Raw genomic sequence first — 25,005 nt, forward strand, 5'->3', positions numbered from 1 at the left:
TCCAATGGTAAGGCCTGGATACGAAACTTGCGCTTTTGCAAATTCACTTTTAGCCAAGTTCATCACCAAATTAGCTTCTTGTAGTTGAGTAAATAATTCTTCCAGATGCTGTAGATGTTCCTCCGACCTCTGAATGAAAACTATCAGATCATCAATATAAACAGCACAATTGCTTAGACCCACAATTACTATGTTTGTCAGTCTTTGAAATGTCACAGGTTCATTCATCATACCAAATGGCGTGACTTTAAACTGATATAGTCCACTTGGCATTACAAAAGCTGATATGTCCTTTGCTCTCTCCGACAACGCTACCTGCCAATATCCTTTTAGCAAGTCAATCTTTGTGATAAATTTCGATTGTCCCACTTTCTCAGTGCAATCTTCTAACTGTGGTATGGGATATGAATCCGCTTTTATCACAAAATTCATCTTTCGAGAGTCAACAAAGTCTTTGTGTTCCATCTGCCAGTACAACAGGTGAACTCCAGTTACTGCAACCAGACTCAATGATAACATTTTGAAGCATGAAATCAATTCCTTTTTGTACTTGTAATAACTTTGCCAGATTTAATCTATAAGGTTGTTGCCTTATTGAAGATAATATTTCTATATACACATCATGTACAGCTAAATTTGTCCTTCCCAGCTTATTTCCACAATAGGTTTGGTGTGACTGCAATAGCTTTTCCAAGTCACTTTGACACTTGCTTGGAAGGTAACTCAATATTACATTTATATTTTCAAGCACCCCCTCATTATCCAATTTGATTAGAGGAAAATCAATTTCAGAGTCCTACACTTCTACCTCTTTCTTATCATCTACCATCACTAACACCTCTTTCTGTTCCTCTTCCCTGTCAAAGTACTTTTTAAAGTGTATTTATATGACACACCCTCTGCTTCTTTCTTCTATCTGGGGTATTTATTAAATAATTTACTTCACTCAGTTTCTCTTCAATCCTGTAAGGCCCACTAAATATTGCATTTAATGAACCCCCTAGTACTAGTAACAAAACTAACACTTTTTCTCCAGAAACAAAACTGTGAATTTTAGTCGTTTTATCTGCTTTCACTTTCATCACTTGCTGTGGTGTTTTTAAATGTTCCCTAGCCAACTCTCATGCTCTGTTCAACCATTCACTGAAATTTGATATGTAATCCAGAACAGATTCTGAATTGTGACCCATCAATTTCTCCTGAATCAATTTCAGTGGTCCCCCTTACCTCATGACCATTAACCTGTTCAAAAAGGCTGAAACCAGTCGATGTATTAGGAGCGTGTCTAATAGCAAATAACAAAAATGGAATCCCTGTATCCCAATCCTGTGGATAATCCTTACAGAAGGCTCTTATCACAGTTTTTAAAGTTTGCTGCCATCTTTCAAAGCTCCTTGTGACTCCGGATGATAAGCTGTTGACTTTACACTGTTTTATCCCCAAATTGTTCATTACTTCCTTAAACAGCTGTGACATGACATTTGACCCCTGATTTGATTATTCCTTAGGTAACCATATCTTGTAAAAAATGTAATTAACTCTCCACAATCTTCCTAGTTGTAATATTTCTTAAAGGTATCACTTGCTTCAGGAAAGCTGGTAGACACATCCATTATTGTCAATAAATACTGATTTCCACTTTTAGTCTTAGGGAGGGGTCCTACACAATCAATCGTGACCCTGGTAAAAGGTTGTTCAAATGCTGGTATTGGGATTAAATGCGTCGGCTTAATCACTGCTTGTGTTTTTCCTGTTGCTTGACATAGATGACAGGTTCTACAGGATTTAAATACATCCCTATGCAATCCTGGCCAAAAAATTACCTCTGTATCTTTTCCTGTGTTTTCCTAATTCCTAAATGTCCCCCCATTGGAATTTCATGAGCAATCCTCAGAATCTCATTCCTATACCCTAATGGGATAACAATCTGATGCACCTCCCTCCAGATTTCATTTGCTGAGACATGATCCAACCTCCACTTTCTCATTAAAATACCTTCCTGAAGATAATAACAGACTGGAATACATTTTGCTTCTGTTTCTGAATAATCTTTCTGATATAACTGCTTAAATTGAAATCATGTTTCTGCAATTCCACTAACCTCTTTGAGTTAAACACTTCTGCTGAACCAGTTTTACCTGTACACAAACCATTAGTTTCCCCTGTGCCTGAACCCCAGAACTCACAGTACTTTTACTTCCAGTGCATTTCTGTACCCCAATAATTCCTACAGATTTTCTCTATGATCTCTAACACACTGACTTCATGTGCCCCACTTTATTACAATGAAAACATCTCAATTTTTGAATGTCGCTTCCACCTTCAGCACCTTCCTTTTTGTTCTGAGAAAAAAACTTTCTGGGAACTTCCAGCTACTCCTTCCCTTCCCTGACTACCTGCCTTCCTTTCACCTTCCCACTTTTTACCCTTTTCCAATTTGAAAGGGTGATGGAAGAGAAGGTTTAGCTCTATGAACTAACTCATAACCATCAGCTATCTCTGCTGCTTGTCTCACAGAATCAACCCTCTGTTCCTCCACATGAGTTCTCACTACTGAAGGGATTGAATCTTTAAATTCTTCCAAAAGAATGACTTCCCTAAGAGCTGCATAGATCGTCTCTATTTTTAACACCCGTATCCACCGGTCAAAATTTTATTCTTTCAAACTAAGTTTTCCCAGGCTTTTTTTCTCATATTCCTAAATTTCTGCCTGTATGCTTCAGGAACCAACTCATATGCACGCAAAATAACTTTTTTCACCACATCATAATTCACCAACATTTCTTCTGAAAGTGAAGCATATACCTCATGTGCTCTACCTAACAACTTAAACTGTAATAATAATGTCCAGTTCTCCTGTGGCCATTTCATCTGTTTAGCTAGTTTCTCAAATGAAATAAAGAATGCTTCAATATCTCTTTCCTCAAACTTTGGAAGAGCTTGTACAAATTTAAACATCTCCCCACTGGGTTCTACTCTAGAGATAAATCCTTCACCTGTTCTTTTCTAACTGCCAACATTTTCAGTTTGAATTCTCTTTCTCTCTCTCTTTCTCTTTCCTCCTTCTCTATCTTTGCAATTTCTGATTTGTTTTTAAATACCATTTCTCCGTCCTTTGCTCCTAATTCAAGCATCTTCATTTGTAACTGAAGTCTCACCACCTCCAGCTGTGACTCGTGTTAGGTTTCACTTCCAACTGTAGATGCTGTGCGAAACTTTTAATTATATCTGATTTCCTAGCACCCTCTGCTAACCCCAATTTTAACTTATCTGCCAAATCTATTAACTTACTTTTGGTTATTTTTTTCAACCCAATCAGAGTTATCTCTTCTACTCCCAGACAAGTCTTAGCAATTGCCAAAGCCATCTTGCAGTCTCATCACTTCTAAAATAGCTCACCAACTGCTGAATTCAAAGTGCTCGTAACCTTGAGATTCACAAATTCCAAACCAATCAAGGAATTAGAAATATTTTTATCCCAGCCAAACCCCCAGTTGTTATGACACAGCCGTTGGTAAAGCTGAGTTATTTAACGATTCCAGAGGGAAACTTTAAACAACTGTCATAATCTATATTTGTAAGTGGTATGTTTGAAAAGCAACTCTAAATTCAGGAATCACACTGCCAGTGCTCGAGAAATTTCATATTAAACTAAATGAAACATTTTATTAAGTTACAACACATTAAACACTTATAAATGGCTACAAATTACTACTATCATAACTTTTATGAATTCAAAATGAGGTTCTTTTCACTTTGGTTCCTGTGAAGACAGTTATAGCCTTGCAGCTGCTTTGATTCTACATTGCCTCTGCCCTGCACACACGGAAACTGCTGAAATTATATCTGGCACATCTCATTGAATGTAAATTCTCATTGTATCACCAACCTTTTTTAACTCCACCTCTTCTAACAATGAAACCCCTTTAACAGTGCCAACTTTATTAGTAATATAAACATATTGCTTGGTCTCTGCTAGTTAGGTGCCAGATTTCACCCCTCTCTATTCAAAAAATGCAAATGAACTCTTAGCTCTTCAACATCTCAAAATTAGTACACATCAATGCACCCAGACTGGCTGGCTTTAATCCAATTAAGACACACCCACAGACTAAACCTCTATTTTAAAAGAAAAATATTTTCCAATAGTATTACTTACTAGTATTACATAGTCTCATGACACTATAATTTTACAGAGCTTCAGTGAGACTACATCTGGAATACTGGACATAGTTCTGGTCTCCAGATTTTCAGGCAGGGGAGCATAGCTGGAGCTTTACTCTGTGTCTAACTTCATGCTGTACCTCTCCTGGGAGTGTTTGATGGGGACAGTGTAGAGGGAGCTTTACTCTTTACCTAACCCCATGCTGTACCTGTCCTGGGAGTGTTTGATGGAGACGGTGTAGAGGGAGTTTTACTCTGTATCTAACCCCATGCTGTACCTGTCCTGGGAGTGTTTGATGGGGACAGTGTAGAGGGAGATTTACTCTGTATCTAACCCCGTGCTGTACCTGTCCTGGGAGTGTTTGATGGGGACAGTGTAGAGGGAGCTTTACTCTGTATCTAACCCCGTGCTGTACCTGTCCTGGGAGTGTTTGATGGGGACAGTGTGGAGGGAGCTTTACTCTGTATCTAACCCCGTGCTGTACCTGTCTTGGGAGTGTTTGATGGGGACAGTGAAGAGCGAGCTTTACTCTGTATCTAACCCCGTGCTGTACCTGTCCTGGGAGTGTTTGATGGAGACGGTGTAGAGGGAGTTTTACTCTGTATCTAACCCCATGCTGTACCTGTCCTGGGAGTGTTTGATGGGGACAGTGTAGAGGGAGCTTTACTCTGTATCTAACCCCGTGCTGTACCTGTCCTGGGAGTGTTTGATGGGGACAGTGTAGAGGGAGATTTACTCTGTATCTAACCCCATGCTGTACCTGTCCTGGGAGTGTTTGATGGGGACAGTGTAGAGGCAGCTTTACTCTGTATCTAACCCAGTGCTGTACCTGCCCTGGGAGTGTTTGATGGGGAGAGTGGTGCTGCATTCTCTTTAATGTACAGACTGAGGGCTGGATGTTTTTGGCCGTGTTTTCAGATGCAGCTCTCAGTGTCTGACTGTCCGGAGGCTGAGCTGCTCCAGGTGGTAAATGTCAGTTAATAATCCTCATTCTGTGAACCCTTGTTGAGGTCAGAGAGTTGAGAGACTCAGGGATGGTGGAGGTTGTGGTGGTGGTAAATGACTGAGTGCTGCTGCTTTCTCTGCTTTCTGCTATCTCTCTGGTCTCATGTACTTCTGAAAATAGACTGACATTTTCTGCAGGGTTTCCTGTCTCTGCAGTGGCCAAGGCCCCCACCCCAGATTCCCCAAACTGTGGAGCAGCTTGCTATTCTCACCCCATCCTGCACCCCGCCTCCCCCCCCCACCATTGCCCCTGATCCACTCCCCTGCCTCCTTCTCACTCCTCTTTCCTCTTCCACCCTCCTCTCCACCCTCTCTCCCCTGTTCTCCATCTTCTACCCTCCCTCCCGCCACCCCATCCCCTTTACCCTTCTTTCCTTTACCCCTCCCTCTTTCCACCTCCATCCCTCTCCCTGACGTTCCTCCTCCCTCCCTGTCCCTCTTCCCCTCCCTATTCCCCCTCCTCCTTGCCCCTCCTTCTCCATCCCCTTCTCCCCTTTGCCCAACTCCCTTTTCAAGTCCCTCTCCCTTTCCACCTCCCCTACTCACTCTCTCTAAGCACAGGAGACGGGAATGCTGACTCTGATCCTGAGTAAGGGATATATTGGGCAGCACAGAACTCACAAGTCATATCCGATTGAATTGCTGCACCACTGGTGCCCGTGCCTTCAGCTGCGTGGGCCCTGTGCTCTGGAACTACCCCCCTAAACTTCTCTTCTTCTAAGAGGCTCCCTGAAAACCTACCTCTTTGACCAATCTTTTGCTCACCAGTCCCTAATATTTCCTTATGTGGCTCAATGTAACCTTTTGTTTGATAATGGTCCTGTGAAGCACCTCAGCATGATTTACTATGTTAAAGTTAAATTGATATTTTAAAATATTATGCATTTGTTGTGGAAGGACAAGGGCAGCAGATAGATGGGAACACACCACCTGGAAGTTCCCCTCCAAGTCACTCACCATCCTGACTTGGAAATATATCACTGTTCCTTCACTGTCACTGGGTCAAAATCCTGGAACTCCCTCCCTAACAGCACTGTGGGTGTACCTACACCACATGGACTGCAGCAGCTCAAGAAGGCAGCTCACCACCATCTTCTCAAGGGCAACTAGGGATGGGCGATGAATGCTGGGCCCAGCCAGCGATGTCCACATCCCATGAATGAATAAAACACAGAAACCACCCAATCCAACACTGGCATCATCGTCATAGATCAAGTCGGAATAACCCATGTCCCATGAATGAATAAAAAAACTGAGCTCCACAAATGGAAAATGAAATGATCTTTATTGGGTTACTCCACACGGTACAGATATTGCCCACAGTACAAACACTTGGGATTCAGAAAATCAGGCCATTGTTTATCGGTTGTTAACCCAGGATTCGAGCCCCATGAGCTGTGAGAACACACCCACAGGGATCCCAAACCACCCGCATGATGGTGGAAAATGGGAAATGCCTGCAAAAAGTGACCGGAGCTGAGTGGCGAGTGACCACCGAGTGACCAGGAGTGACCGGTCCCTTCCACAGGAGAGTCCACCAACAGCTGGCTCACAGATCCATGGATATGAAATAAAGATACACAATGGCACAGCCAAGGTGAACCAGGCCAACATCTGCCCTCCTTCCGAGCGTCAATGGTACGGTCCAGACCTGTGTGGCACCTGGAGCCAGGACTGGCCCATTTCAATCGCTCGGGGAATTATGGGGGTGGCGGGTGGGGGCCCTGCGACTTTCTAAGCCTTATTGAACTTATTGAACTAAGACTTATTGAACTATTTATAGCTTTCAGTATGGCTCATGGCATTTGTGGCAACTGCCATGGAATATGCAGCAGCAGGCCGAAGCAGAACTACCCTCGATTTTCATGTCGGATCTCGCAGTTCGGTCAACAGAATGTTGAGGAAATAGTGGTAGTTCCAAGGCTTTGTGAAGGATGGAAGAATCTATCTGTCTACAAGGACAACCCAATCTTACAGCAAGCCGATGGGGTCTGAGATCACCGGAAAGCTCCAGAAATACCAGGCCAAGATTACTCATACCAGGCCTCAAGTGTGGTCCTTCTCCCAGTTGTAGTTCTCAGTGGGAAGGTCTCTCTCCTCTCACCTTCTCCACACGCACTCAGTTTATTTCTTGTTAGCGATGGGTTCAGCTATTGCTCCATGCTAACCTGGGTCTCACCCTCTTCGCAGACTTTCTGGCTGGGCTCCTCAGTGACCACCAACTCCTCTGGCGGCCATCGCAGCTCCCCACTCTCAACCTCTCCCTCGCTCGGTTCCACCACGATGGATGGGAGACGGTCCTTCAGTCTGCAGCAATGTTCAAAGTCCGAGGGGTCAGGAAATATCTGGGCAAGAAGAGAGGGGCAATAGTGAGGCTCAGGGCAGGTCTCAGAACCTCTCTGCACTGGACTCTGTACCCATCAGACCCTCATTGTCTCTTCCAATGACATGAGAATAACATCCACCTCCTCACTGCCCTCAGTTTCTCCCATTGACACAACAACCTGAGTCCATCCACAACCCAGTCCCAGGCTTCACTTAGCAACTGAATTCACTGGATAGGGATCTGGAGCAGGAATCACTGGACAAGGATCACGGGCTTGGATCACTGGATAGGGATCTGGAGCAGGAATCACTGGACAAGGATCACGGGCTTGGATCACTGGATAGGGATCTGGAGCAGGAATCACTGGACAAGGATCACGGGCTTGGATCACTGGATAGGGATCTAAAGCAGGAATCACTGGATAGGGATCTGGAGCAGGAATCACTGGACAAGGATCATGGGCTGGGATCACTGGATAGGGATCTGGAGCAGGAATCACTGGACAAGGATCATGGGCTTGGCTCACTGGGTAGGGATCTGGAGCAGGAATCACTGGACAAGGATCACGGGCTTGGATCACTGGATAGGGATCTGGAGCAGGAATCACTGGACAAGGATCACGGGCTTGGATCACTGGATAGGGATCTGGAGCAGGAATCACTGGACAAGGATCATGGGCTTGGATCACTGGATAGGGATCTGGAGCAGGAATCACTGGACAAGGATCACGGGCTTGGATCACTGGATAGGGATCTGGAGCAGGAATCACTGGACAAGGATCATGGGCTTGGATCACTGGATAGGGATCTGGAGCAGGAATCACTGGACAAGGATCACGGGCTTGGATCACTGGATAGGGATCTGGAGCAGGAATCACTGGACAAGAATCATGGGCTGGGATCACTGGGTGGGGATCTGGGGCTGGGATCGCAGGATGAGGATCTGGGGCTGGGATCACTGGGTGGGGATCTGGTGCTGGGATCACTGGGTGGGGATCTGGGGCTGGGATCGCAGGATGGGAATCTGATGTTGAGATCACCTACACTGCCCTCTCGCCCCCTTCTCCCTGAATCTAACCACACAGGCTCTCCCAATCTGCCTCCGAATGTTGTGGGGAGCTCCCTTTACTGGAACCCCTCACCGCCCTCAGTCAGCAGCGTACCTTCGGCTTTCAAAGCCAACTAGACATCGTCTACCCTGATCGTTTGTCACCGGAAAGGTTTAGCTTAGTTTCGCTTCCAATTTAACGGCAGATTCCCTGACTGGAAGGACTGACCTGGAAACAGAGAGTGTCCTTGTGGGAACTGAGTTCCATCTGCTCCATCGAGCCAGCGCTCATCACCCCAGTCATGGCAGGTCAGCAGGACACCGGGGGCCTGGGGAGAAAACACAGGCTGACAGTCACTTCCCCCAACACACAGCAATGCAAACCCGCTGACACTCAGAGGCTGTGGTTAGATCACAGCAAACTCACCCTGTACATTAACCCTTTCCTTACCCGTGAGAGAACAATTTAGCAAATGCCAGTAACATACAGGGCGGAAGAGAGTTGGATTTTACTCAGTGAACATCTATCTGGATTTTACTGACGGGCACAGGGCTGTCACCACCATGGGATGTGGGCATCAATGGTTGTCCAGCATTTATTGCCCAACCCTAATTGCCCTTATTCAGAGGGTCTTTAAAAGTCAGCCACATTGCTGTGGGTCTGGAGTCACCTATAGGCCAGACAATGTAGGCTCAGAAGATTTCCATCCCTAAAGACAGGGTTCAACAATACTCGGCAATGGTTCCATGGACATAATCAGACTTTTAATTCTAGATTTTTACAAAATTCAAATTTCAACATCTGCCGTGGTGGGATTCATTAGCAGGAAGGGGAAGAGCAGAGGAGGGGACGGGTCAGTCACTGTATAACACTGGGGTAAAGTACTGGGGACGGGTCAGTCACTGTATAACACTGGGGTAGAGTACTGGGGACGGGTCTGTCACTGTATAACACTGGGGTACAGTACTGGGGATGGGACTGTCACTGTATAACACTGGGGTACAGTACTGGGGACGGGTCTGTCACTGTATAAAACTGGGGTACAGTACTGGTGGGGACAGGTCTGTCACTGTATAACACTGGGGTACTGGACTGGTGGGGACAGGTCTGTCACTGTATAACACTGGGGTTCAGTACTGGTGGGGACAGTTCTGTCACTGTATAACACTGGGGTACATCACTGGTGTGGACCTGTCTGTCACTGTATAACACTGGGGTACAGTACTGGTGGGGACAGTTCTGTCCCTGTATAACACTGGGGTACATCACTGGTGTGGACCTGTCTGTCACTGTATAACACTGGGGTACAGTACTCGTGGGGACCTGTCTGTCACTGTATAACACTGGGGTACAGTACTGGTGGGGACAGGTCTGTCACTGTATAACACTGGGGTACAGTACTGGTGGGGACGGGTCTGTCACTGTATAACACTGGGGTACAGTACTGGTGGGGACAGGTCTGTCAGTGTATAACACTGGGGTACAGTACTGGTGGGGACGGGTCGGTCACTGTATAACACTGGGGTACAGTACTGGTTGGGACAGGTCTGTCACTGTATAACACTGGGGTACAGTACTGGTGGGGACGGGTCGGTCACTGTATAACACTGGGGTACAGTAGTGGTGGGGACAGGTCTGACACTGTATAACATTGGGGTACAGTACTGGTGGGGACGGGTCTGTCACTGTATAACACTGGGGTACAGTACTGGTGGGGACATGTCAGTCACTGTATAACACTGGGGTACAATACTGGTGGGGACAATTCCGTCACTATATAACACTGGGGTACAGTACTAGTGAGGACAGGTCTGGCACTGAATAATACTGGGGTACAGTACTGGTGGGGACAGGTTTGTCACTGTATAAAACTGGGGTATTGTACTGGTGTGGACAAGTCTGTCACTGTGTAACCCTGGGGTACAGTACTGGTGGGGACAGGTCTGTTACTGTATAACACTGGGGTACAGTACTGGTTGGGATGGGTCTGTCACTGTATAACACTGGGGTACAGTACTGGTGGGGACAGGTCTGTCACTGTATAACACTGTGGTACAGTACTGGTGGGGCAGGTCTGTCACTGTACAACACAGGGGTACAGTACTGGTGGGGACATGTCTGTCACTGTATAACACTGGGGTACAGTACTGGTGGGGACAGGTCTGTCACTCTATAACACTGGGGTACAGTACTGGTGGGGACATGTCTGTCACTGTATAACACTGGGGTACATTACTGGTGGGGACAGGTTTGTCAGTGTATAACTCTGGGGTACAGTACTGGTGTGGATGGGTCTGTCACTATATAACAGTGGAGTACAGTGCTGGTGGGGAAAGTTCTTTCACGGTATAATATTGGGGTACAGTACTGGTGGGGACAGCTCTGTCACTGTATAACACTGGGATACAGTACTGGTGGGACAGGTCTGTCACTGTATAACACTGGGTTACAGTACCGGTGGGGACGGGTCTGTTACTGTATAACGCTGGGGTACAGTACTGGTGGGGACAGGTCTGTCACTGTATAACACTGGGGTACTGGACTGGTGTGGATGGGTCTGTCAAAGTATAACGCTGGGGTACTGTACTGGTGGGGACAGGTCTGTCACAGTATAACACCGGGATATAGTACTGGTGGGGATGGGTCTGTCACTGTATAACACTGAAGTACAGTACTGGTAGGGATGGGTCTGTCACTGTATAACACTTGGGTGCAGTACTGGTGGGGATGGGTCTGTCACTGTATACCACTAGGGTACAGTACTGGTGGGGACAGGTCTTGCACTAACTCTGGGGTACAGTACAGTTGGGGACATGTCTGTCACTGTATAACACTGGAGTACAGTACAGGTGGGGACATGTCTGTCACTGTATAACACTGGGGCACAGTACTGGTGGGGATGGGTCTGTCACTGTATAACACTGGGGTACAGTGCAGGTGGGGACGGGTCTGTCACTGTATAACACTGGGATACAGGACTGGTGGGGACGGGTCTGTCACTGTATAACACTGGGGTATAGTACTGGTGGGGACAGATTTGTCTGTGTATAACTCTGGGGTACAGTACTGGTGGGGATGGGTCTGTCACTGTATAACACTGGGATACAGGACTGGTGGTGACACGTCTGTCACTGTATAACTCTGGGGTACAGTACTGGTGAGGACAGGTCTGTCACAGTATAACACTGGGGTACTGGACTGGTGGGGATGGGTCTGTCAAAGTATAAGACCGGGATATAGTACAGATGGGGTTGGGTCTGTCTGTGTATAACACTGGGGTACAGTACTGGTGGGGACAGGTCTGTCACTGTATAACACTGGGGTACAGTACTATTGGGGACGGGTCTGTCACTGTATAACACTGTAGCACAGTACTGGTGGTGATGGGTCTGTCATTGTATAACTTTGGGGTAAAGTACTGGTGAGGACGGGTCTGTCACTGTATAAATCTAGGGTACAGTACTGGTGGGGACAGGTCTTACACTAACTCTGGGGTACAGTACAGGTGGGGACAGGTCTGTCAATGTATAACACTGGGGTATTGTACAGGTGTGGACAGGTCTGTCACTGTGTAACACTGGGATACAGTACTGGTTGGGACAAGTCTGTCACGGTATAACACTGGGGTACAGTACTGGTGGGGACAGGTCTTACACTAACTCTGGGGTACAGTACAGGTGGGGACAGGTCTGTCAATGTATAACACTGGGGTATTGTACTGGTGTGGACAGGTCTGTCACTGTGTAACACTGGGATACAGTACTGGTTGGGACAGGTCTGTCACGGTATAACACTGGGGCACAGTACTGGTGGGGATAGGTCTGTCACTGAATAACACTAGAGTACAGTACTGGTGGGGATGGGTCTGTCACTGTATAACACTGGGGTACAGTACTGGTGGGGACAGGTCTGTCACTGCATAACACTGCGGTACAGTACTGTTGGGGACAGGTCTGTCACTCTATAACACTGCGGTACAGTACTGGTGGGGACATGTCTGTCACTGTATAACACTGGGGTACATTACTGGTGGGGACAGGTTTGTCAGTGTATAACTCTGGGGTACAGTACTGGTGGGGATGGGTCTGTCACTATATAACAGTGGAGTACAGTGCTGGTGGGGAAAGTTCTTTCACGGTATAATATTGGGGTACAGTACTGGTGGGGACAGCTCTGTCACTGTATAACACTGGGATACAGTACTGGTGGGACAGGTCTGTCAATGTATAACACTGGGTTACAGTACCGGTGGGGACGGGTCTGTTACTGTATAACGCTGGGGTACTGTACTGGTGGGGACAGGTCTGTCACTGTATAACACCGGGATATAGTACTGGTGGGGATGGGTCTGTCACTGTATAACACTGGAGTACATTACTGGTGGGGATGGGTCTGTCACTGTATAACACTGGGGTACAGTACTGGTGGGGACGGGTTTGTCACTGTATACCTCTAGGGTACAGTACTGGTGGGGACGGGTCTGTCAAATTATAACACTTGGGTGCGGCACTGGTCGGGTCAGATCTTTCACTGTATAACACTAGGGTACAGTACTGGTGGGTACAGGGTCTGTCAGTGTATAACACTGGGGTACAGTACTGGTGGGGACAGGTCTGTCACTTTATAACGCTGGGGTACAGTACTGGTGGGGACAGGTCTGTCACTTTATAACGTTGGGGTACAGTACTGGTGGGGACAGCTCTGTCACTGTATAACACTGCGGTACAGTACTGGTGGGGTCAAGTCTTTCACTGTATAACACTGGGGTACAGTACTGGTGGGGATGGGTCAGTCCCTGTATAACACTGGGGCACTGTACTGGTGGGGACATGTCTGTCCTTGTATAACACTGGGGTACATCACTGGTGGGGACTGGTCTGTCACTGTATAACACTGGGGTACAGTACTGGTGGGGACAGGTCTCTCACTGTATAAGACTTGGGGTACATTACTGGTGGGGACAGGTGTGTAAATGTATAAAACTGGTGTACAGTACTGCTGGGGACAGGTCTGTCACTGTATAACACTGGGGTACAGTAGTGGTGGGGAAAGGTCTGGCACTGTATAACAATGGGGTACAGTACTGGTGGGGACGGGTCTGTCATGTTATAACACTGGGGCATTGTACTGGTGGGGACGGGTCTGTCACTGTATAACACTGGGGTACAGTACTGGTGGGGACAGGTCTTACACTACCTCTGGGGTACAGTACAGGTGTGGACATGTCTGTCACTGTATAACTCTGGGGTACAGTACTGGTGTGGGCAAGTTTGTCACTGCATAACACTGGGGTACAGTACTGGTGTGGGCAAGTCTGCCACTATATAACTCTGGGGTACAGTACTGGTTGTGACTGGTCTGTCACTGTATAACACTGGGTTACAGTACTGGTGGGGACAGGTCTGTCACTGTATAACACTGGGGTACAGTACCGGTGGGGACGGGTCTGTCACTGTATAACTCTGGGGTACAGTTACAGGTGTGGACAGGTGTGTCACTGGACAACACTGGGGTACAGTACTTCCGGGGATGGGTTTCTCACTGTATAACACTGGGGTACGGTCCTGGTGGGGACAGGTCTGTGATGTTATAACACAGAACTGGTGTGGAAAGTTCTGTCACACTGTAACATTGGCGTTCAGTGCTGCTGGGATGGGACGGTTAAATTATAACACTGGGGTGTAGCGCTGGTCGGGTCAGATCTTTCACTGTATAACACTGGGATACAGTACTGGTGGGGACAGGTCTGTCACTATATAACACTGGAGTACAGTAATAGTGGGGACAGGTCGTTCAATGTATAACACTGGGGTACAGTACTGGTGGGCGCAGGCCTGTCACTGTATAACTCTGGGGTATCGTACAGGTGAGGACAGGTCTGTCACTGTCTAACACTGGGGGACAATACTGCTGGGGACAGGTTTGTCAGTGTATAACACTGGGGTACAATACTGGTGAGATCAGGTCTGTCACTGTATAACACTGGCGTACAGTACACGTGGCGACGAGTCTCTCACTGTATAACACTGGGGTACAGTACTGGTGGGGACAGGTCTGTCACTGTATAACACTGAGGTACAGTACTGGTGGGGACAGGTCTGTCACTATGTAACACTGGAGTACAGTAATAGTGGGGACAGGTCGGTCAATGTATAACACTGGGGTACAGAACTGGTGGGGACAGGTCTGTCACTGAATAACACTGAGACAGTACTGGTGGCAACGAGTCTCTCACTGTATAAGACAGCGGTACAGTACTGGTGGGGATGCGTCTGTCACAGTATAACACTCGGGTACAGTACTGGTGGGGACAGTTCTGTCAATGTGTAACACTGGGGTACAGTACTGGTGGGGACCAGTCTGTCACTGTGTAACACTGGGGTACAGTACTGGTGCGGAAAGGTCTATCACTGTATAACACTGGGGTACAGTACTGGTGCAGAAAGGTCTATCACTGTATAACACTGGGGTACAGTACTGGTGGGGACGGGTCTGTCACTGTACAAAATTGGGGTAGAGTACTGCTGGGTACAGGTTTGTCACTGTACAACACTGGGGAACAGTACTGGTGGGGAAAGGTCTGTCACTGTATTAGACTGGGGAACAGTAGTGGTGGGGAAAGGTCTGTCTCTGTATTTCACTGGGCTACAGTACTGGTGGGGACAGGTCTGTCTCTGTATAACACTGGGGTACACTACTGGTGGGGACAGGTTTGTCACTGTATAACACTGGGGTACAGTACTGGTGGGAATGAGTCTGTCACTGTATAGGACTGGGGTACAGTACTGGTGGGGACAGGTTTGTCTGTGTATAACTCTGGGGTACAGTACTGGTGGGGACGGGTCTGTGAAGTTTTAATACTGGGGTGCAGCACTGATCGGGTCAGCTCTTTCCCTGTATAACACTGGGGTAAAGTACTGGTGGGGACCAGTCTGTCACTGTATAACAGTGGGGTACAGTACTGGTGGAGACGGGTCTGTCTCTGTATAACACTGGGGTACAGTACTGGTGGGAACCAGTCTGTCACTGTGTAACACTGGGGTACATTACTGGTGCGGAAAGGTCTATCACTGTATATCACTGGGGTACAGTACTGGTGGGGACAGGTCTGTCACTGTATAACACTGGGGTACAGTACTGGTGGGGCAGGTCTGTCACTGTACAACACAGGGGTACAGTACTGGTGGGGACATGTCTGTCACTGTATAACACTGGGGTACAGTACTGGTGGGGACAGGTCTGTCTCTGTATAACACTGGGGTACAATACTGGTTGGGATGGGTCTGTCACTGTATAACACTGGGGTACAGTACTGGTGGGGACAGGTCTGTCACTGTATAACTCTGTGGTACAGTACTGGTGGGGCAGGTCTGTCACTGTACAACACAGGGGTACAGTACTGGTGGGGACATGTCTGTCACTGTATAACACTGGGGTACAGTACTGTTGGGGACAGGTCTATCACTGTATTTCACTGTGGTACCCAGTACTGGTGGGTACGGGTCTGTCACTGTATAACACTGGGGTACAGTACAGGCGGGGACGGGTCTGTCACTGTATAACACTGGGATGCAGGACAGGTGGGGACGGGTCTGTCGCTGTACAACACTGGGGTACAGTACTGGTGGGGACAGGTTTGTCTGTGTATAACTCTGGGGTACAGTACTGGTGGGGATGTGTCTCTCACTGTATAACACTGGGATACCAGACTGGTGGCGCCACGTCTGTCACTGTATAACACTGGGGTACAATACTGATTGGGACAGGTTTGTCACTGTATAACACTGGGTTACAGCTCTGGTTGGGACAGGTCTGTCACTGTATAACACTGGCATACCGTACTGGTGGGGACAGGTCTGGCACTGTATAATACTGGGGTTCAGTACTGGTGGGGGCTGGTCTGTCACTGTATGACACTGGGGTACAGTACTGGTGGGGACGGGTCTGTCACTGTATAACACTGGGATACAGTACTGGTGGGGACGGGTCTGTCACTGTGTAACACTGGGGTGCAGTACTGGTGGGGACGGGTCTGTCACTGTATAATACTGGGGTATAGTACTGGTGGGGACGAGTCTGTCACTGTATAACACTGGAGTACAGTACTGGTGGGGAAAGGTCTGTCCCTGTATTACACTGGGCGACAGTACTTGTGGGGATGGGTCTGTCAAAGTATAACACTGGGGTGCAGTACTGGTGGGGACAGGTCTGTCACTGTGTATATAACACTGGGGAACAATATTGGTGGGGACACGTCGGTCACTGTATAACACTCCGGTACAACAATGGTGTGGACTGGTTTGTCAGTGTATAACACTGGGGTATAGTACTCGTGGGGCAGGTCTGTCACTGTACAACACTGGGCTACAGTACTGGTGGGGACGGGTCTGTCTAATTATAACACTTGGCTGCGGCACTGGTCGGGTCAGATCTTTCACTGTATAACACTGGGGTACAGTACTGGTAGGGACACTTCTGTCAAATTATAACACTGGGGCGCAGTACTGGTTGGGTGAAGCCTTTCACTGTATAACACGGGGGTACAGTACTGGTGGGGACAGGTCTGTCACTGTATAACACTGGGGTACAGTACTGGTGGGTACAGGGTCTGTCAGTGTATAACACTGGGGTACAGTACTGGTGAGGACAGGTCTGTCACTGTATAACACTGGGGTACAGTACTGGTGGGGACAGGTCTGTCAGTGTATAACACTGGGGTACAGTACTGGTGGGGACAGGTCTGTCACTTTATAACGCTGGGGTACAGTACTGGTGGGGACAGGTCTGTCACTTGATAACGCTGGGGTACAGTACTGGTGGGGACAGCTCTGTCACTGTATAACACTGGGGTACAGTACTGGTGGGGATGGGTCAGTCACTGTATAACACTGGGGTACAGTACTGGTGGGGTCAAGTCTTTCACTGTATAACACTGGGGTACATCACTGGTGGGGATGGGTCTGTCATTGTATAACACTGGGGTACAGTACTGGTGGGGACATGTCTGTCCTTGTATAACACTGGGGTACATCACTGCTGGGGACCGGTCTGTCACTGTATAACACTGGGGTACATTACTGGTGGGGACAGGTCTGTAAATGTATAACACTGGGGTACAGTAGTGGTGGGGAGAGGTCTGTCACTGTATAACACTGGGGTACAGTACTAGTGGGGACGGGTCTGTCACTGTATAACTCTGGGGCACAGTTACAGGTGTGGACAGGTGTGTGACTGGATAACACTGGGGTACAGTACTTCCGGGGATCGGTCTCTCACTGTATAACACTGGGGTACAGTACTGGTGGGGACAGGTCTGTCACTATATAACATTGGAGTACAGTAATAGTGGGGACAGGTCGGTCAATGTATAACACTGGGGTACAGAACTGGTGGGGACAGGTCTGTCACTGAATAACACAGACAGTACTGGTGGCGACGAGTCTCTCACTGTATAAGACAGCGGTACATTACTGGTGGGGATGCGTCTGTCACAGTATAACACTCGGGTACAGTACTGGTGGGGACAGTTCTGTCAATGTGTAACACTGGGGTACAGTACTGGTGGGGACCAGTCTGTCACTGTGTAACACTGGGGTACAGTACTGGTTTGGACTGGTCTATCACTGTATAACACTGGGGTACAGTACGGGTGGGGGCAGGTCTGTCACTGTATTACACTCGGGTATCGTACTGCTGGGGACGGGTCTGTCACTGTATTACACTGGTGAACAGCACTGGTGCTGACAGGTCTGTCACTGTATAACACTGGGCTACAATACTGGTGGGGACAGGTAAGTCTCTCTATTACACTGGGGTAGAGTACTGGTGGGGACATGTCTGTCACTGTATAACACTGGGGTACAGTACTGGTGGGGACATGTCTGTCACTGTATAACACTGGGGTACAATACTGATTGGGACAGGTTTGTCACTGTATAACACTGGGTTACAGCTCTGGTGGGGACAGGTCTGTCACTGTATAACACTGGCATACCGTACTGGTGGGGACAGGTCTGTCACTATATAACACTGGTGTACCTAACAGGTGGTGTCAGATCTGTCACTGTATAATACTTCCATACAGTACTTGTGGGGACAGGTCTGTCCCTGTATAACACTGGTGTACCTTTCAGGTCGTGTCAGGTACGTCACTGTATAATCCTGGCATACAGTACTTCTGGGGGCAGATCTGACACTAACTCTGGGGAACAGTACTGGTGGGGACATGGCTGTCACTGTATTACACTGGCGTACAGTACTGGTGGGGACAGGTCTGGCACTGTATAATACTGGGGTTCAGTACTGGTGGGGGCTGGTCTGTCACTGTATGACACTGGGGTACAGTACTGGTGGGGACGGGTCTGTCACTGTATAACACTGGGATACAGTACTGGTGGGGACGGGTCTGTCACTGTGTAACACTGGGGTGCAGTACTGGTGGGGACGGGTCTGTCACTGTATAATACTGGGGTATAGTACTGGTGGGGACGAGTCTGTCACTGTATAACACTGGAGTACAGTACTGGTGGGGAAAGGTCTGTCCCTGTATTACACTGGGCGACAGTACTTGTGGGGATGGGTCTGTCAAAGTATAACACTGGGGTGCAGTACTGGTGGGGACAGGTCTGTCACTGTGTATATAACACTGGGGAACAATATTGGTGGGGACACGTCGGTCACTGTATAACACTCCGGTACAACAATGGTGGGGACTGGTTTGTCAGTGTATAACACTGGGCTACAGTACTGGTGGGGACAGGTCTGTCACTGTATAACACTGGGGTACAGCACTGGTGCGGAAAGGTCTGTCACTTTATAACACTGGGGTAAAGTACCGGTAGGGACAGGTCTGTCACTCTAATACTGGGGTACAGTACTGGTGGGGACGGGTCTGTCACTGTATAACACTGGGATACAGTACTGGTGTGGACAGGTCTGTCACTGTATAACACTGGGGTACAGTACTGGTGGGGACAGGCCTGTCACTGTATAACTCTGGGGTACCATACAGGTGGGGACAGATCTGTCACTGTATAACACTGGGGTCAATACTGCTCGGGACAGGTTTGTCACTGTACAACACTGGGCTACAGTACTGGTGGGGACAGGTTTGTCACTGTACAACACTGGGCTACAGTACTGGTGGGGACGGGTCTGTCACTATATAACACTGGAGTACAGTCCTGGTGGGGACAGGTCTGTCACTGCATAACACGGGTACAGTACTGCTAGGGACAGGTTTGCAACTGTATAATACTGGGGTACAGTACAGGTGGGGACGGGTCTATCACTGTATAACACTGGGGTACAGTACTGGTGCGGAAAGGTGTGTCACTTTATAACACTGGGGTACAGTACCGGTAGGGACAGGTCTGTCACTCTAATACTGGGGTACAGTACTGGTGGGGACAGGCCTGTCACTGTATAACTCTGGGGTACCATACAGGTGGGGACAGATCTGTCACTGTATAAGACAGGGGTCAATACTGCTCGGGACAGTTTTGTCACTGTATTACACTGGGGTACAGTACTGGTGGCAACGCGTCTGTCACTGTATAACACTGGGGTACAGTACTGGTGGGGATGTGTCTGTCACTGTATAACACTGGGCTACAGTACTGCTGGGGACCGGCCTGTCCCTGTAAAACTCTGGGGTACAGTACTGGTGGGGACAGCTCTGTCACTGTATAACCTTGGGGTACAGTACTGGTGGGGACAGGTCTGACACTGTATACCACTGGGGGACAATACCGCTGGGGACAGGATTGTCAGTGAATAATACTGGGGTACAATACTGGTGGGATCAGGTCTGTCACTGTATAACACAGGGGTACAGTACAGGTGGCGACGAGTCTCACACTGTATAACACTGGGGTATAGTACTGGTGGGGATAATTTGCCAAAGTATAACACTGAGGTACAGTACAGGTGGAGACAGGTCTGTCACTGTCTAACACTGGGGCACAGTACTGGTGGGGACAGGTCTGTCACTGTATAACACTGGGGTACAGTACTGGTGGGATCAGGTCTGTCACTGTATAACACTGGGGTTTAGTACACGTGGCGACGAGTCTCTCACTGTATAAGACTGGGGTACAGTACTGCTGGGGATGGGTCTGTCAATGTATAACACTGGGGTACAGTACTGGTGGCAACAGGTCTGTCACTGTGTAACACTGGGGTACAGTACTGGTGGGGACAGGTCTGTCAACGTATAACACTGGGGTACAGTACTGCTGGGGATGGGTCAGTCACATTGTAACACTGGGGCATTGAACTGGTGTAGAAATATTTCTCACTGTATAACACTGGGAATCAGTACTGGTGGGGATGGGTCTGTCAAGTTATAATACTGGGGTGCAGCACTGATCGGGTCAGCTCTTTCCCTGTATAACACTGGGGTACAGTACTGTTGGGACAGCTCTGTCACTGTATAACACTGGGGTACAGTACTTGTGGAGACGGGTCTGTCTCTGTATAACACTGGGGTACAGTACTGGTGGGGACAGGTCTGTCACTGTATAACACTGGCTTACAGTACTGGTGGGGACCAGTCTATCACTGTGTAACACTGGGGTACAGTACTGGTGCGGAAAGGTCTATCATAGTATAACACTGGGGTACAGTACTGGTGGGGACAGGTCTGTCACTGTACAACACTGGGGTATAGTACTGCTGGGGACGGGTTTGTCACTGTACAACACTTGGGTACAATACTGGTGGGGACAGGTTTGTCACTGTATAACACTGGGGTACAGTACTGGTGGGGACAGGTCTGTCACTGTATAACACTGGGGTACAGTACTGGTAGGGACAGGCCTGTCACTGTATAACACTGGGGTACAGTACTGGTAGGGATGGCTCTGTCACTGTATAACTCTGGGGGACAGTACTGGTGGGGACAGGTCTGTCACTGTATAACTCTGGGGGACAGTACTGGTGGGGACAGGTCTGTCATTGTGTAACACTGGGGTACAGTACTGGTGCGGAAAGGTCTATCACTGTATAACACTGGGGTACAGTACTGGTGGGGACAGGTCTGTCACTGTACAACACTGGGGTACAGTACTGGTGGGGACAGGTCTGTCACTGTATAACACTGGGCTACAGTACTGGTGGGTACACGCTTGTCACTGTATAACACGGGGGTACAGTACTGGTAGGGACATGCCTGTCACTGTATAACATTGGGGTACAGTACTGGTGGGGACACGTCTGTCACTGTATAACACTGGGGTGCAGTACTGGTGGGGACAGGTCTGTCACTGTATAACACTGGGGTACAGTACTGGTCGGGATGGGTCTGTCACTCTAACTCTGGGGGACAGTACTGGTGGGGACAGGTCTGTCACTGTATAACACTGGTGTACAGTACTGGTGGGGACGGGTCTGTCACTGTACAACACTGGGGTATAGTACTGCTGGGGACGGGTTTTTCACTGTATAACACTGGGGTACAGTAGTGGTGGGGAAAGGTCTGTCTCTGTATAACACTGGGGTACAGTACAGGTGGGGACTAGTCTGTCACTGTATAACACTGGGGTACAGTACTGGTGGAGACGGGTCTGTCTCTGTGTAACACTGGGGTACAGTACTGGTGGCGACAGGTCTGTCAATGTGTAACACTGGCTTACAGTACTGGTGGGGACCAGTCTGTCACTGTGTAACACTGGGGTACAGTACTGGTGCGGAAAGGTCTATCACTGTATAACACTGGAGTACAGTACTGGTGGGGACGGGTTTGTCACTGTACAACACTGGGGTACATTACTGGTGGGGACAGGCCTGTCACTGTATAACACTGGGGTACAGTACTGGTGGGGAAAGGTCTGTCACTGTATTACACTGGGCTACAGTACAGGTGGGGACAGGTCTGTCACTGTATAGCACTGGGTTACAGTACTGGTGGGGACAGGCCTGTCACAGTATAACACTGGGGTACAGTACTGGTGGGGATGGGTCTGTCACTTTATAACACTGGGTTACGGTACAGGTGGGGACAGGTCTGTCACTGTATAACACTGAGGTACAGTACTGTTGGGGATGGGTCAGTCACATTATAACACTGGGGCACTGAACTGGTGTGGAAATATTTCTCACTGTATAACACTGGGGATCAGTACTGGTGGGCACGGGTCTGTCAAGTCATAATACTGGGGTGCAGCACTGGTCGGGTCAGCTCTTTCCCTCTATAACACTGGGGTACAGTACTGGTGGGGACCAGTCTGTCACTGTATAACGCTGGGATACAGTACTGGTGGAGAAGGGGCTGATTCTGTATAAAACTGGGGTACAGTACTGGTGGGGATGGGTCTGTTACCGTATAACACTTGTGTACAGTACTGGGATGGACAGGTCAGTCACAGTATAACACTGGGGTACAATACTGGTGGGGACAGGTCTGTCACTGTATAACACTGGGGTACATTACTAGTGGGGGCAGGTCTGTCACTGTATTATACTCGGGTACAGTACTGGTGGGGACAGATCTGTCACTGCATAACACTGGGGTACATTACTGGTGGGGACAGGTCTGTCACTATATAACACTGGAGTACAGTAATGGTGGGGACAGGTCGGTCAATGTATAACACTGGGGTACAGAACTGGTGGGGACAGGTCAGTCACTGAATAACACTGAGACAATACTGGTGGGGACGAGTCTCTCACTGTATAAGACAGCGGTACAGTACTGGTGGGGACGTGTCTGTCACAGTATAACACTCGGGTACAGTACTGGTGGGGACAGGTCTGTCAATGTGTAACACTGGGGTACAGTATTGGTGCGGAAAGGTCTATCACTGTATAACACTGGGGTGCAGTACTGGTGGGGACAGGTCTGTCACTGTACAACATTGGGGTATAGTACTGCTGGGGACGGGTTTGTCACTGTACAACACTGGGGAACAGAACTGGTGGGGAAAGGTCTGTCACTGTATTAGACTGGGGTACAGTAGTGGTGGGGAAAGGTCTGTCTCTGTATAACACTGGGGTACAGTATTGGTGGGGACAGGTCTGTGAATGTATAACACTGGGGTACAGTACTGGTGGGGATGGGTCAGTCACATTATAACACTGCGGCACTGAACAGGTGTAGAAATAGTTCTCACTGTATAAGACTGGGATACAGTACTGGTGGGGACGCATCTGTCACAGTATAACACTCGGGTACAGTACTGGTGGGGACAGGTCTGTCAATGTGTAACACTGGGGTACAGTACTGTTGGGGACCAGTCTGTCACTGTGTAACACTGGGGTACAGTACTGGTGCGGAAAGGTCTATCACTGTATAACACTGGGGTACAGTACTGGTGGGGACAGGTCTGTTACTGTATAACACTTGGGATAGAGTACTGCTGGGGACAGGTCTCTCACTGTATAACACTGGGGTACAGTACTGGTGGGGACGGGTCTGTCACTGTATAACACTGGGGTACAGTACTGGTGGGGATGGGTCAGTCACTGTATAACACTGGGATACAGTACTGGTGGGGATGGGTCAGTCACATTATAACACTGGGGCACTGAACAGGTGTGGAAATATTTCTCACTGTATAACACTGGGAATCAGTATTGGTGGGGACGGGTCTGTCAAGTTGTAATACTGGGGTGCAGTACTGGTCGGGTCAGCTCTTTCCCTGTATAACACTGGGGTACAGTACTGGTGGGGACAGGTCTGTCAGTGTATAACACTGGGGTACAGTACTGGTGGGGACATGTCTGTCAAAGTGTAACACTGGGGTACAGTACTGGAGTGGAAAGGTCTATCACTTTATAACACTGGGGTACACTACTGTTGGGACAGGTCTGTCACTGTACCACAATGGGGTACAGTATTGGTGCGGAAAGGTCTATCACTGTATAACACTGGGGTGCAGTACTGGTGGGGACTGGTCTGTCACTGTACAACACTGGGGTATAGTACTGCTGGGGACGGGTTTGTCACTGTACAACACTGGGGAACAGAACTGGTGGGGAAAGGTCTGTCACTGTATTAGACTGGGGTACAGTAGTGGTGGGGAAAGGTCTGTCTCTGTATAACGCTGGGGTGCAGTATTGGTGGGGACAGGTCTGTGAATGTATAACACTGGGGTACATTACTGGTGGGGATGGGTCAGTCACATTATAACACTGCGGCACTGAACAGGTGTAGAAATATTTCTCACTGTATAACACTGGGAATCAGTACTGGTGGGGACGGGTCTGTCAAGTTATAATACTGGGGTGCAGCACTGATCGGGTCAGCTCTTTCCCTGTATAACACTGGGGTACAGTACTGGTGGGGACCAGTCTGTCACTGTATAACAGTGGGGTACAGTACTGGTGGAGACGGGTCTGTCTCTGTATAACACTGGGGTACAGTACTGGTGGCGACAGGTCTGTCAATGTGTAACACTGGCTTACAGTACTGGTGGGGACCAGTCTGTCACTGTGTAACACTGGGGTACAGTACTGGTGCGG

The 25,005-nt window shown here is 48.5% G+C and overlaps 1 protein-coding gene across 1 annotated transcript in view; it reads right to left on the reverse strand.

Moving 5' to 3' along the window:
* Positions 1-6,438: 6,438 nt before the first annotated feature.
* lbh (LBH regulator of WNT signaling pathway) overlaps positions 6,439-25,005 on the reverse strand; it is a 64,039-nt gene continuing 45,472 nt past the window's right edge. The window contains exons 2-3 of the mRNA XM_041188252.1: positions 8,773-8,872; positions 6,439-7,515 (exon numbers count right to left, since the gene is read on the reverse strand). Coding sequence (XP_041044186.1) covers positions 7,321-7,515; positions 8,773-8,847 — 270 coding nt within the window. The 5' untranslated portion in view covers positions 8,848-8,872 and the 3' untranslated portion in view covers positions 6,439-7,320. The remainder of the gene's footprint in view (positions 7,516-8,772; positions 8,873-25,005) is intronic.

The sequence above is a fragment of the Carcharodon carcharias genome, chromosome 5 (assembly GCF_017639515.1).
Source record: "Carcharodon carcharias isolate sCarCar2 chromosome 5, sCarCar2.pri, whole genome shotgun sequence".
NCBI classification, from domain to species: Eukaryota; Metazoa; Chordata; class Chondrichthyes; order Lamniformes; family Lamnidae; genus Carcharodon; species Carcharodon carcharias.